This window comes from Stegastes partitus, unplaced genomic scaffold, assembly GCF_000690725.1.
Source record: "Stegastes partitus isolate 25-593 unplaced genomic scaffold, Stegastes_partitus-1.0.2 Scaffold834, whole genome shotgun sequence".
Classification (NCBI taxonomy): Eukaryota; Metazoa; Chordata; class Actinopteri; family Pomacentridae; genus Stegastes; species Stegastes partitus.
In genome coordinates, this window is record NW_007578565.1 from 205362 (window position 1) to 218209 (window position 12848).

The 12848-nt window shown below is 40.0% G+C and overlaps 1 protein-coding gene across 2 annotated transcripts in view; it reads right to left on the reverse strand.

The window, feature by feature from the left end:
• Window positions 1-787: 787 nt before the first annotated feature.
• Window positions 788-12848, reverse strand: part of LOC103365383 (uncharacterized) — a 47268-nt gene continuing 35207 nt past the window's right edge. For both annotated transcript variants that reach the window (XM_008292812.1, XM_008292811.1), the window contains exons 31-40: window positions 12406-12548; window positions 10402-10583; window positions 7954-8213; window positions 7584-7821; window positions 7312-7495; window positions 5172-5298; window positions 4870-4956; window positions 3501-3686; window positions 3125-3399; window positions 788-985 (exon numbers count right to left, since the gene is read on the reverse strand). In XM_008292812.1, coding sequence (XP_008291034.1) covers window positions 788-985; window positions 3125-3399; window positions 3501-3686; window positions 4870-4956; window positions 5172-5298; window positions 7312-7495; window positions 7584-7821; window positions 7954-8213; window positions 10402-10583; window positions 12406-12548 — 1880 coding nt within the window. The remainder of the gene's footprint in view (window positions 986-3124; window positions 3400-3500; window positions 3687-4869; window positions 4957-5171; window positions 5299-7311; window positions 7496-7583; window positions 7822-7953; window positions 8214-10401; window positions 10584-12405; window positions 12549-12848) is intronic.

Here is a 12848-nt window from a genome sequence, read left to right on the forward strand (position 1 = left end):
GTTGTTGTTTGCCATACTGAAGGGGCATTTCGGAAATACTAACACGTCCATAATAGGGGTTGTACGATGGCTGATACCTACACTCAACATCTGGTGAGTCAGATTCCAGAGCAAACACATGTAAATAGCTGTTTGTATCTAATGAATGCACACACAACAGAAAACAAAACAAAGATTTACATTTGTTTCATAAATAATATTAGTAGTTATTGTCTAAAAACCAGGGGCAGTGTTTTGAACACAAGTGGGTATATTAGACCATTAATGAAACAAATTACAGTAGCAAATTCATTCAATAGTAAATGTTTCATTGTTAGTTGTGTTGACGTTTTTTGTGAAAAAAAAAATACTCAAAATATTATTTTTAAAAAACAACTCAAAACTAAAAAACTACTACTCAAATATCAAAACTCATACTGTATTAAAGTAATTTATGCTGTCATCGTTAATTTTCCCACTGTCTGTGCTCACAGTTCTAATCTCACAGACATCATAATTAAAATATGATTGGCTAAATGTAATCAAAAGAAATTACTGAAAATGTTTTCTTTATATGATTACATGTATNGGGATAAATAAAGTATTTTTCATTTTTCATTTCATTTCAAAAGAACCTCCAGCATCCATAAATTTGACTCCCAGGATAAGCTTGATAAGCTTTTAAAGCTAAATTCCTCCACCAGAGATCTTAATTATAAATGTTTGAAGTTTTCTTGATTTAATGAAGGTTGAAAAAGATGAACATTATGACTTTGTTGTTGGTGCATGACCTTTATGCAGTTAGAACTCAGTTTGAGAGCAGGAGTGAATGTTGGGACACTTTCCAACACACATACCTGCAGATGTCCAGCTTGGAGTTGAGGTGATCTTTCTGGATGTAGAGCTCCTTCTCGTCCTTCAGCAGACAGATAACGTCCTGCAACTCTATCACTGCGTCTTCATCATCAGCAACTTCCAGCTGGTGGTGAATGTACAGCTTGCCCACCTGTAAACAATCCAACAGCAAGTTAGAACATACCTTCATTTTCAGCACTTATGCCTTTTGCTAAAGCCTCCTCACTCTCAAGTGTGTGCGAGTTCATAAGAGGATATTTTTAAGGTTAGTGTAGTTGTATGAACCAGAGCTAAACTAAACCTCAGAGAGTGACAATTAAAGTTGGGACACAAAGAGTGGAAAACAGGACTGACTGTCACATAATCATTTACTTCATGAGCTTGGTGATCTCAGACAAATCCACCGATGAGCTTTTTTCTTCACTTGAAGAATGCTCACACACAGCAGTCCCTAGCGCTGACTGCATAATGAGCTCCTGCCCAAGTAAATCAGCTGTTAATTACACACAAACTGAAAGACAGGCTGAGTGCAAATGTGCACTGCTCTTTTATGTTCGCAAATCTCCTGCTCTGGACAGAAGCAGCACAGACAGAGATGAAGGAGCTAAAAGGAAGTTCCGCCTGTTGAACAGATTGAATGTTGAATGTTGCCGTGATCACGGTGAAGAGATTCTTCCTAAACAAGGTCGTCAATATGTGTGCCTTTGGAAATGACTTTAAGAACTTGTCTAAATCAACCACACTGCCAAAACTCAACTCAAAAAATGAGCAAAAATTAAGGACATTTTACCTGAAATTGGCAAATGATCTGCCAACAAAACAGGATTTCTTAAAACCAGTCAAAATATTAAGCCTCAAAGAATGTAGATATCCTAAAACTAGTGCGCTCAGAATGAAAGCACTTAGAAAAATTAGTCTGGGTACAAAGAAAATATTTAAGAACCGGGGTGCCATGATAGCTCGACTGGTTGAGCTGGAGTCCCATGTTCAGGGGCTGTAGTCCTGGGTTCAAGTCCCGCTCATGGCCCTTTCCTGCAGGTCCTTCCCCCATTCTTCTCCCCCACTTTCCTGTCTTTCTCTCTCAACTTTCCTATTGAATTAAGGCAGAAAGGCCCCAAAACAAGAAAATATTTAAGGACTGTTTTCTCAAAATGTCAGAAAGCGATCATCTTGAAATAAGGCTACATACCCTGGAATATACAGCAACAAATAGCATACTGAGCTTTAAAGGGATTATTCCTCCTAGAGTAATGCATTACCACTAGAAATAAGATTGGCTTGCTAAAAGACAGAAATGAATCTAAATGCTGAAGAGAGCGCTGAGTCACTCTTAATGGATGTCAGTGAGACAGTTTGAGTTTCTCTTCACAGCTCTTTACTTTAAAAGACAAGCAGAGCATCACTCTGTGTACACTTATCAGTGATAACACGGACTGTCATCAAGCCAGCAACACACGGCACTCGTGGTGTCACAGCTCCACTACTCCAGCGTGAAGGTGAATAAGACACGACACGAGCAATTGAACTGTAAACACAATGAAAACAAACATAGAGCAACTCAGCATGACAGGACATGCAGAACATTTTAGCTAATGGCCTAAATTGCTGCTACAAACCCAAAAGTTCCCTGGCACTCAGCAATGCTATAAAATATCTCTTTACTTCGTTAGTGAGGACTCAAAGGCCATGTGTGCATGTTTAGGGGAGAACAAAGGATGCAAAGACAACATAAAGACCATTTGTTGTCAAACTGAAAATGAAATCAGGAGACTTATGGCAAGATAAACATAACAGTGCTTATAATAAACAACAAGCTTCCTGCCTATTTATTAAAGGTTACTGGATTGGTCACACGCAGTTCTGATGTCAGGACTTTGTTAAGTACAGCTTTTGTTCTGCATTGTATGTTATCTATGGACAACATAACTGCTCCAGTCTGGCTGTGGTGTAACAGTGAATTCCATGTGGTCAGCATCTGCTCTGATATGTGAAGAAATGAAAAGTATGAGATGTTTGATAAAAGAAATTCTGACTTCAAGAAATCCGCTTTGTACTTCTCAGTATTGATCCAACATCTTTTCAGGAGATTTTAGTTCCAAGTCATAAGCTACTCAGAAGCAGTAATAAAATGTCTTATTACTGAATTTTTATCACCTTGTTCCTATCACTATTTTATTATGCTAATTAGAGAACAAAAAAGTGAAATCCTCCACCAGAAATACCATATACTGTCTTAAGAGATTTCCTCTTACTCAGTTTGCACCATACTCCTTCAGATTGATCGTCTCACCTGCCCGAAGGAAAGGTGCTTGATTTTCTGTGCTATGTTGTTGTTCGTCAGCTCTGAGTAGACGTCATTCATCTCCTCGTGGTGGTAGAGGAACTTCTGGATGTAGGGGATAACTGAGCGCACCATGTCCTGCATGGACGGACAGGGTCTCAGGTTCTCAGTCTGAGGCTCAGACTTGACACACTTTGAAAGCTGACGGATTCCACAGATCTCCAGAAACAAAAACCTGTCCTTCTCATTGAAGTTAGGAACTTGTTCTCCTGAGGCTGCGTGACCTGGCAGGCAATCATACAACAACAGTCATAATCTTCATTTTTTTATTCAAGTGGTATTCTAACACGGACAACTAAAGAAGAATCAAGTGGCAGCAACATACCAAAGTTCCCAGTCCTGCTCTTGGGAGCAGCCTTCTTCTCTGGTGGTGGCAGGTTGAGCAGACACACCTGCTTGTGAGGTTTAAAGATCTTCTCCAACTCTTTGTTGTCACCAATCATGGGTTTACGAGCCAGACTCACCCAGCAGTTATCTTTGGTTGGGAAGACCCTTTTATCAGACACCATACCTGAACACAGAACAAAAAGGACAGACAGACTGAGTTCTAGACATTTAGCATACATCTTTTCACTTTGCTGGTGCACCTTCTAGATGATTATTAAAAAGCCATCAGGTACATTTTGATTGAAGTTTTTTTACAAATCCAACTGGTTACATGGATAAAATAAAGTATTATTGGAATTATAATTCCACGTAAAAGGAAATCACGAAGGCAGAACTGTAACAAATCAGTAGTTTGCCCTGTATTGAAAGAGGAAACACCAGTTGTATCTCCAATATCCAAATCTCATGGCAACTGTCTCCCAATACAACAGCTTCATGTTGTTTAGCTACCAACCCTGGTAAAGTACTAACATTAGTCCAGTCTTTATATCCATCAGTTAGCTTTGCTGTGTAATGTAAATAGCAGTTGGTGCCCCTGAACATTACTTCAGTTTCGTCTTCTCTCCAGTCTAGCCTTTGCCTCTAGTGGGAACCAATCATGAAGCCCAATAGAAGGTACGTCATTTGTAAACACAGGAACTCAAGCACAACTCAAACACATTTGGTACGTACACCTTTACTCTTTCTAAGAGCTTTGTGTCACAGCTGCTGTTGCAAGTGCTGACCATGTTATTGAGCGAGCCATACTGCAATAAATAACTTGCCATTGTTTTTAGAATAGTGGCATGCACCTGTGCCTTTCAAATGACGCACTATCTCTGCATCACGTCTTTGCCTCACACCTCCACTTCAACTCTTCCCAGGCATTGGGAGTGGGTGGGCGCCTCACAGTTCCAATTCCCCATTTTATGCCACTTTCAGGACACAGGGCAACACCAGGAACTGCTAAAAGCATGTTGTACATGACCCCGACTTCTGAAAGGAGGATTTTAAACCCACATAAAAGAGGCATTTTCCCCCTTCAGATGGTGTTTCTTACAGGCCCTGATTATATTAGCACTGCTGCGAACTCTGCTGCCACACATTCAATCACTTGCACTGCAGACAAGACAGTTAGCTATCTCAGTGCTGTCAGTCTCCAGTGTGAAGTATTTCCAGGCTGCAGCAACAAATTCTTGCCAGCTGCTTTTAAAACATGCGATGCACTGACAGGTGGTGGATGATGCTAGCTTGCCAAAGAAAGTCTATAAGACACACAAAATGGATAAAGGAATAAATGTTGTGTTTGCAACACATTCATTACTCACCTTTCAAAGTGGAGCAGTAAGCATGATTGAGTTTGTACTGAGGCATGTTTTCTTGGTCTCCAGATACTGGAGGTTTACACTTTTGAGCTGTAAAAATAGAAATATATGTATTATATTATCTAAGGACAGAGAACACAGGGAAGTTGTAGCAAGTGCAGCTAGTCAAAATGGAGACATAACAGTTGTTGAACAGAGAGATAATGAGCTGCAGACAGATGGGACATACGGAGTAAAGAATTGTGTGAGTCACTGAATGCAAGAAAATCTATCAAACAAAACACTGGCAATCGAAATGTCCTTACCAAGTCTGGCATAGAGCACTGACACATCCTGTAGCACTTCAGCAGTTGGTATGGGAGATGATGAACAGATCAGTTCCAACAAACCAACATACTGCTTCATGTTGGGGCTGGAATCCACATTCAGCAGCTATACATGAGATATATGGTAACAGATTCATAATTAGTGTGGTGTGGTATGTGGTTAATTAAAATGACAAACACAGAAAAGCTCCTTCATAGTAAATTAAACTGTTTGTAATTTGTTGTCTGGATATCCATCATAATCAGCAAGTGACGGACAAAACTCCATGTGCTAACCCACTCACAGGCCTTCTTTAGCAGCTCAGAGTTTATGTTAGCCGGCTAGCCGTGGCTAATAAAGTTCTCGATTTTGTTTACAAATTCAGCTGTGAAGTGTGATGTGTAGTAATCTGAGCAAATTTGTTCATAAATAATGTGGTTGGATCACATAATCCAGTCCTTGTTTTGATCTGGATCAAAGCTTCAGGATTTTTTTAGTGGGATCGAGATACCTGTGTTCCAAAAAATCACCCTGATCCTCAGCAGAAGGCTGGACTCAGGGTGGATTTCAGGAACAAAATGTAGTAAAACTTTGAAATCGGTGAAATCCTACAACATTGCATCATGTAGTGAATGCACATTTACTTAAAATGTTCACTTTATATGTTTAACCATTACAGTGAAAATGTTGACAAAATAGACAATAGGTTGTTTCTTAAGCCTTTAAAGTACACATATATATATTGTGCACATGAAATAATCTCCCAAACAGCTGCAAATATCAAAAGAAAATATTATACAATTAAACAGAAGTGCCATTCATCACTGTATACTTCTAATAATGACAAGATCTTTAGAAATGATTCATCAGAAATGATTATGTAATTGTGCCTCCTAAAGCAGAGCTTCTAAAGCTAGTCTCTCCACACACTAACTCTGAATGTTGTTTATTTTATTAACTAATGGAAATGATTCACCTTTTTAAGATATAAAACACATGTTCAAAATAGTCACAGTGTATTACTGAATTTATCTGTTGTGGTTCGGATGAGGGCTTTACTGTTTAAAAGGAACTGAAAATGAAAGGGGATGTTTGTACTATTTTGTTGTTCTTTTTTCCGACACTTCAAATAAAAACATTTTCTACCTGCTGTGCTTTCAAAGTAAGCCCACGTTGTAATATGTCGTCCCACTTAAAAGCACTGGTGATCTGGATTTGGGAACCATGAAAAGACTGTACTTGGATCAGAGTACAATGAATATTAGATACAATCCAGTGTTACTTTGAAAAACTAAAACAAAAGTCAGCTGGAATATCTGTTCCAGGATTTTTTCAGATGCAGATGAAACTTTTTGAACACCTGAATCCAGGAGCCGGCTTTTGCTTACCTCCGTCTGTAATCAAGGGACCATGAGAGCAGCATAAATCTGCCAATTTTATTATTGTGCTGTGTGAGATTTGGAAACTTAACAGCAGAGAGACGGGGCTTAGCAAGCAAACAAACAACTAAAGGAGTCCAAGAAACCATGATTCACTTTTAAACATGTGGTTAAATTATGTGAGCAGTCACAAAGACTACAACAGACCTTTTTTTTGGAAAAATAGTAACCTGAAATTGCCTTTAAAGGAGGCTTTACCCATTCAACCCACACCAACGGCAAACTCAATTTTGTGTCTGTCGTCAGAACTAAGTCTCTGACTGTCAGCAGGAGATGTCTAGACAAACTTCCTTCAGCTGACTGACTGACAGCACACATTTAATGGATAAAAGCAGTTTTCAAGTCGGCTCAGCAGGAAGAAATCAGCATTGTTTTGTATTGACTAGCTGGTTTATTGATTGAAAGTGAGACCACAAAGCTCGCAGTGACACTGGGAGCCTGATTAATGATTACACATACCATTACATTATTTCACAACATATAAATAGCAGGAGATTTATGTGATTGAAACAGCTGTCTGTGGAGATTAGGATTCACTCAGCACACCAGAGGACAGAAAAATAGATGTGTAGCATAAAAAAACACTCAGGGTTACTTTAATAGATAAGAAATCTGTTATGTGATACGGGCAAGGGACAGATGTAAATAAATGCTTCTACAAAGGCTTTCTGTGGGTATTGGCTGTAACAGAAGAGCTTACCCTGATGAAGAAGTCTTTCATGCCTTCCAGCTGGCTGTAGAAAGGAGCCAGGACTTTGGGCTCCTGGACAGGGCTGTCTTGTCTGTGAGTCAGCTGTTTGTAGCGGTGGAACATGGTTGTTGTGTCACTCCAGCAAACCTCTTTCAGGTGGTAGAAGCGTCCTGAACACCAGCCACCATTATGCCTGGGGAAGCAAAGATTCACTTGTGGCCTCAGGCGTTTAAATGTTGACATTAACCTGGAATAGTATGCTGGCACAGTTCATGACGCACCTGTTAAACTCTACGAACACAGCAGGAGTGTGCTGGAAGAGTTCCTTGAGGCTGCTCTGGGAACAGTTTGTATGCAGATAGGTGTAGACGTTGTGGATGTGCTCGACTGTGGAAGTGAAATTTGCCCCCTCTGACTCGTCCTCAGCGCGTCTCTGCTCCTGGTTATCTGTCTCTGGTTTGACGCACCACTCCTTCAGGTACTTCATCAGAACTTCCACTGAGACACTTTCTCTCATCCCTAAAAGAAGGAGAATACAGTTACAGCCATGTTGTTTATCATGTAACGGCCTCAATCTGCAGCAGTTACAGAATAAACAAAAACTACAGCTATGGGCAGCAAATATGTCCACAATGGCAGACAAATTTTCACCTAAAGCTCTGCTGAACTCGCTGGAGTGAATGTCCACGTAATAGACGTGAGTCCCCAGCAGCCCGGTGACTTCAGGGGATGTCAGATAAACTGAGCTTGGACACAGGTACTTTTTCTCCGACTGTTCTTCTCGCTGTGGGCGATAAGCTGGAACCCATTCAAGTCGACACAAGGAGTGGTAGAAGGAGGACCTGGTGCTTCTGATTGGTCGTCCATCGCTGTCAATCACCTGGGCTGTGAGGTACTGAGAGTAGCGATGTCTGAAAGAAAGGTTGCAGGAGTTTTCAGTCCCTCTTTTCAGTGGGAAGAAACAGAATAATTGCTGACACAATGACAGCTTCTCTGAGATACATTTAAAATAGCACAGTATATTTTCAGAGGTCTGATTATTACAGTGTGTGTGGATGGCAACCACTTGAGTGGTAACTCAGTGAATCTCTTTTCACTTAGGATGACTCAACAAAGTGGCAGAATTGTGTGACCTACATTTCCCTGCGCTGCACGTGCTAAATGATCAGAGTTAATGCACTGAGAAATTCTCAGGTCAAACTGATCAGCGCAGTAGATGGCAGTTTCTCACCCCGTGCGCTTACAAGGCGTAAAAACTGAGTAAACAAATCTGAGCTTGTGCATGTTCATGACAGCCAGGCGTTTTATTTTAGTCCTTTCAAGTCACAGCTTACGTAAATACTTCTAGAGTCTCCTTTGTTTTTCTCTGACAACCTTCATGTCCTAATAAATTCCTCTGATAATGGTTTTTGTGACTGCACTCGGAAGAACCATTCAGTCCTTGGAATTTTCTGGACTGGCTCACCTTTATGTCTTAAAGTAATGATGGACTGTTGTTTTGTTGTGCTTACCTAATCAGTTCTTGCAGAAGCAGCAGTAAAACAGAACTACTTGCTGTAAACCAGCAGCACTACTTCAACACAACTGATGGTCTCGTTAGGAAGGCAAAAAATGTCACCAGCTAACCATAAAATCTCTTAACCTCTAAAAACTTAAACATTTAGATTGTTTTCCCATGAAAATAATCATTTTCTGTGTTAAAAGGTTTAGATGTAATTCTACACTTCCACTAGAAGGTGCAGATCCATGAAGCCCCTCAAACACTTAACACTGAGATTCTGAAGAAGAAGAATGATACAGAAACTAACACAAGCTGACAGGATTGGCTCCTTAAGTTTGCAACATATAAAACTCTGGAAGTCTGACTCTGTGTTTTTGAGACTGTGATTGGTACACTGCAACGCTCGGCCATGCTGCTGGCTGCTTATTTCACTCATGATGTTTCTTAAGTAAAAAATGTGAATTTCACCAAAAAGGATTCTAAATACGTAAATTAGCAACGGAAATTTGAAAGCACTTTATGTCAATATACCATATCAATAACAGTGACTTGACATTATTTGACGACCTCGGCACAACTGATGAACTCATTATAGAACTCCACCACTTAACTTTTAACAAGACTAACCTGTTAACTGGAAACGTGATTTTTGTGTTATTCTTTTCTTCCCACACAATCTTATGTGTTATTTCATAATGCTGTCAGCATTGTTCTGCTATGAGCAAAAAATAAAGAAAAGCACCTGACATTATAGGTTTGTTCAAACTTTTGATTAGTTCAGATGCACATTAGTACTTTTGTACTCATTCTGTATTTGACTTGAATATTTACTGTTCACTTGATTATAAGTGTTTTCGGATGACATTTATGCTGTTCTTAAGTAGGTCGGTGTAATAAAACTGAAACTCTTGATTGATTTAAAAATTGTGCCACTGATGTTTGGTAGCCACACCTGAACAGTGTGCCACTGAGAATGTAGACTAAGAAGATCAGGATGGTCACTTGATGCCATGTATTGGGAAATGGCTGCCAATCACAGAGCATAAAGGAGAAATGCAAAAATACTGGTGTGATCCTTTAATTATTCATCCAACTGTGAAATAAAAGAGTGGCTGGTAGAAAGGGTTGTACAGGACATAATTAAACTCTGCTCTGGCAGTGCTTACTGCTCTCCAGTATGAGTTTGTGAGCTTGGGTGACCTACTTACCTGAACTGCTGTACTCTACTCACACATCTACAACAGTAACTAACAAGATGGGGCCATAGTAAAAGCAGCTAAATCCACATTATTAATTTGATCTCCCTGACAATGTCATCCCAAACATTAGGCTGGAGAGTCTCTCAGGAGGAGCCTGTCAGCCAATGTTCCCACTTTACCCCAGTAATCACTTTACAGCCACAGTAGAAATAACAGGAATTACTACCTGACTCTGACAAACCCTAAAGCCATTAACATTGTCATTACTGTGGAAATGAGGTTTCCTAAACATAATACAAACCCCGTAAATGCACTCACTTCTAAAATGGGATAATCCTACTGGACAGAACATGACACAGGAAGAGAAGCATGTTAAGTGTGTGCCTTCCACTGTATTACCCAGTGTCCCAGTTGGTCTCCAGCAGCTCCAGCAAAGCCATTCTCTGCTGCAGCAGGAGGGAGCCGGGCAGCTGGGCTGTAGCCAAGGCATGAAACTCCTCGCAGGGGTAGTCATCGAGCACACAGCCCTCCCCAGGAGTTTGGTGCCACATTGCACTTTCAGCTGCCCAGGGACTGGAGGCCTGGCGGAGGAGGAGGAGAGGGAGAAGAATGAGCTTCACAGTTAACAATGACATCTCGCTTAAGTGTTCAAAGTCATCTGAAGCCAGTATGACTGAAATGCTCTACAGACGTTTTTTTGCAGGTTTGTACCAGACTGGACTGTTATGATTTTATTCTCTCTGGTATAACTCTGTCATCTATCAAACGCCTGAAAGCTGTCGAGTACACTGCAGCTAGAATCTAAAACAGAACCACAAAGTTTGATCACATCAAATCAACCCTGATCTCGCTCTACTGGCAGCTCATACAGAGACAAAGTGTCACCCTGAGCTACAGACCTCTGATTGGTCCAATGCCTGTTTGGTGTAAAACACAAATAAGAGTGTTTTCATCGTGTTATCATTTAATAACTAAAACAGTTATCAATGTTGTATAGACAATTTGAATTTTTTTTTTTAACTTGTTCCATGCTCTCACCTTGTCCTTATTATCTATCAATGCAGCTTTTGTACTGGGTACCACCATGAAGGGCAGCAATGACAACCATTCTCATTGTTTCATGAATCTGCAGATACTTCCCTTAAACGATCACAGAGTATGAAAGCCCTCTTGAGGCAAGAAAAAACACACACAAGGTCAGTCAGACTAAATCCTGTTATGTGCTAGTTTAAAAACAGATTAAATACTAATACTGACTAGAGACTAAGTGAGGTCAAAGTTCTGGCTCACATTCCCACATTTTTTACTTACCATTATTGTTTTTTGTTTTCTTATCATGTTTAACTTTTTGTCTCTGTTTGTCCTGGAACAATTCAGAAACTAGGGAATGTTTCCACACTTCTTCATCTTCAAATGTTTCTTGATACAATATATCAATTTACAAATCCTCACAATTGCTGAAACTAAGCAATGTTTGGCTTTTTTGTTTGAATAATTATTTAAAAGGTTTAAAGAATGATCTAAACTGGTGTCAGTTATTTTCATGAAAATAAACTGATCAGTGACTGACTGCTGAAGGTCCAATTAGTAGCTGTTTGAAAACTATTGTTCAACAGCAGATGACAAAAATGAATATTTTGACACCTACAGCTTCACAACAACCTGGAAATGTCCACCTGCTGATGAAAAGAATGTGACACCAAGGCCTGGAACAGCTACTAAATGGACCTTGTGATGTGATTGCTTTTTTCCTCAGTGTTAACCACAAATTAGGAAGGCCTGCCGTGTATTAAAAGATTTGATGATAGCGACCGATGTGATAAATGTCAATGTTGTTGTCGTCATTTGAAATGATTATACGAGTTTTATATGATATTTTAAGGAAGAACAATCTGTCTGTGCTATCTTTCCAATATTGCATGTAGGCAGCATCTGTCCCACAATGACTGATGGTATCATCATAAATCCACATATTATCCCCTGTAGCTGCAGCCCAGGCTAAAACAGGCATCAGGAATGTCTGACCTGCACTGCCTCTGTTCTGTCTGTGACACGTCCCATCAGTCACCTGCTTTTTCTGCTCATCCTCAAAGCAGCTATTGATCTCTCTAGTCCTGCTGTGACTCATAATCGTTAGTATCTTCATCCTTTAATCACTACCTTGTTTGTCATGATGACTCACAAATGCAGAGGAAGATTCTCGTCTCACTCTGGTCTCTGTGCAACCAGTAAATATTGTGGCCTTACACAACATATCAACAGCATTTTATAATTTGTGCTTACAGGTAGGGCTGTCACGACCATTTTCTAGTGTTTTCTGGCAAGTATAATTGCATCTTTGTAGCATGAGCTGAGTGTTATTCCTACATAGCTGAGGTAACAGTTCAGGGATGTCCTCCTCACCAGTTCTGTAGCAGTGAGTGTTTGTCTTTCTTTGCGAATCATGAGACCATCTCTGACTCCTAGTCTGCTGAACAGCTCTCTCCATCCTGCTACATCGCCGTCTGTCTCCACGTAGCAGGGACTCAGCAAGATCCAATCACAGCCTGGTGGAGGAGAAAGAGGATTTACGGTTGGAAGAATAATACAGAAGTGCTGTATGAAAACTAAAAAACCAGGAAAACTAAGATATGTAATGCAAAGGTAATGTGTCTCATTTACCTTTTGATATTGGTTATTCAGTCATTTAATCAAGGTCTAACATAGGTGCAATTAATCAGCTGTTTTATCACCAAAGGAAGGTTGTTGTCACACTGTGTATCCAATACTAACAGAATCAATGCCTTTGTGGTTTCTGGTAGAAAAGAGCTGAAGCCTCAAGGGATGAATCACATTGCAACACATTT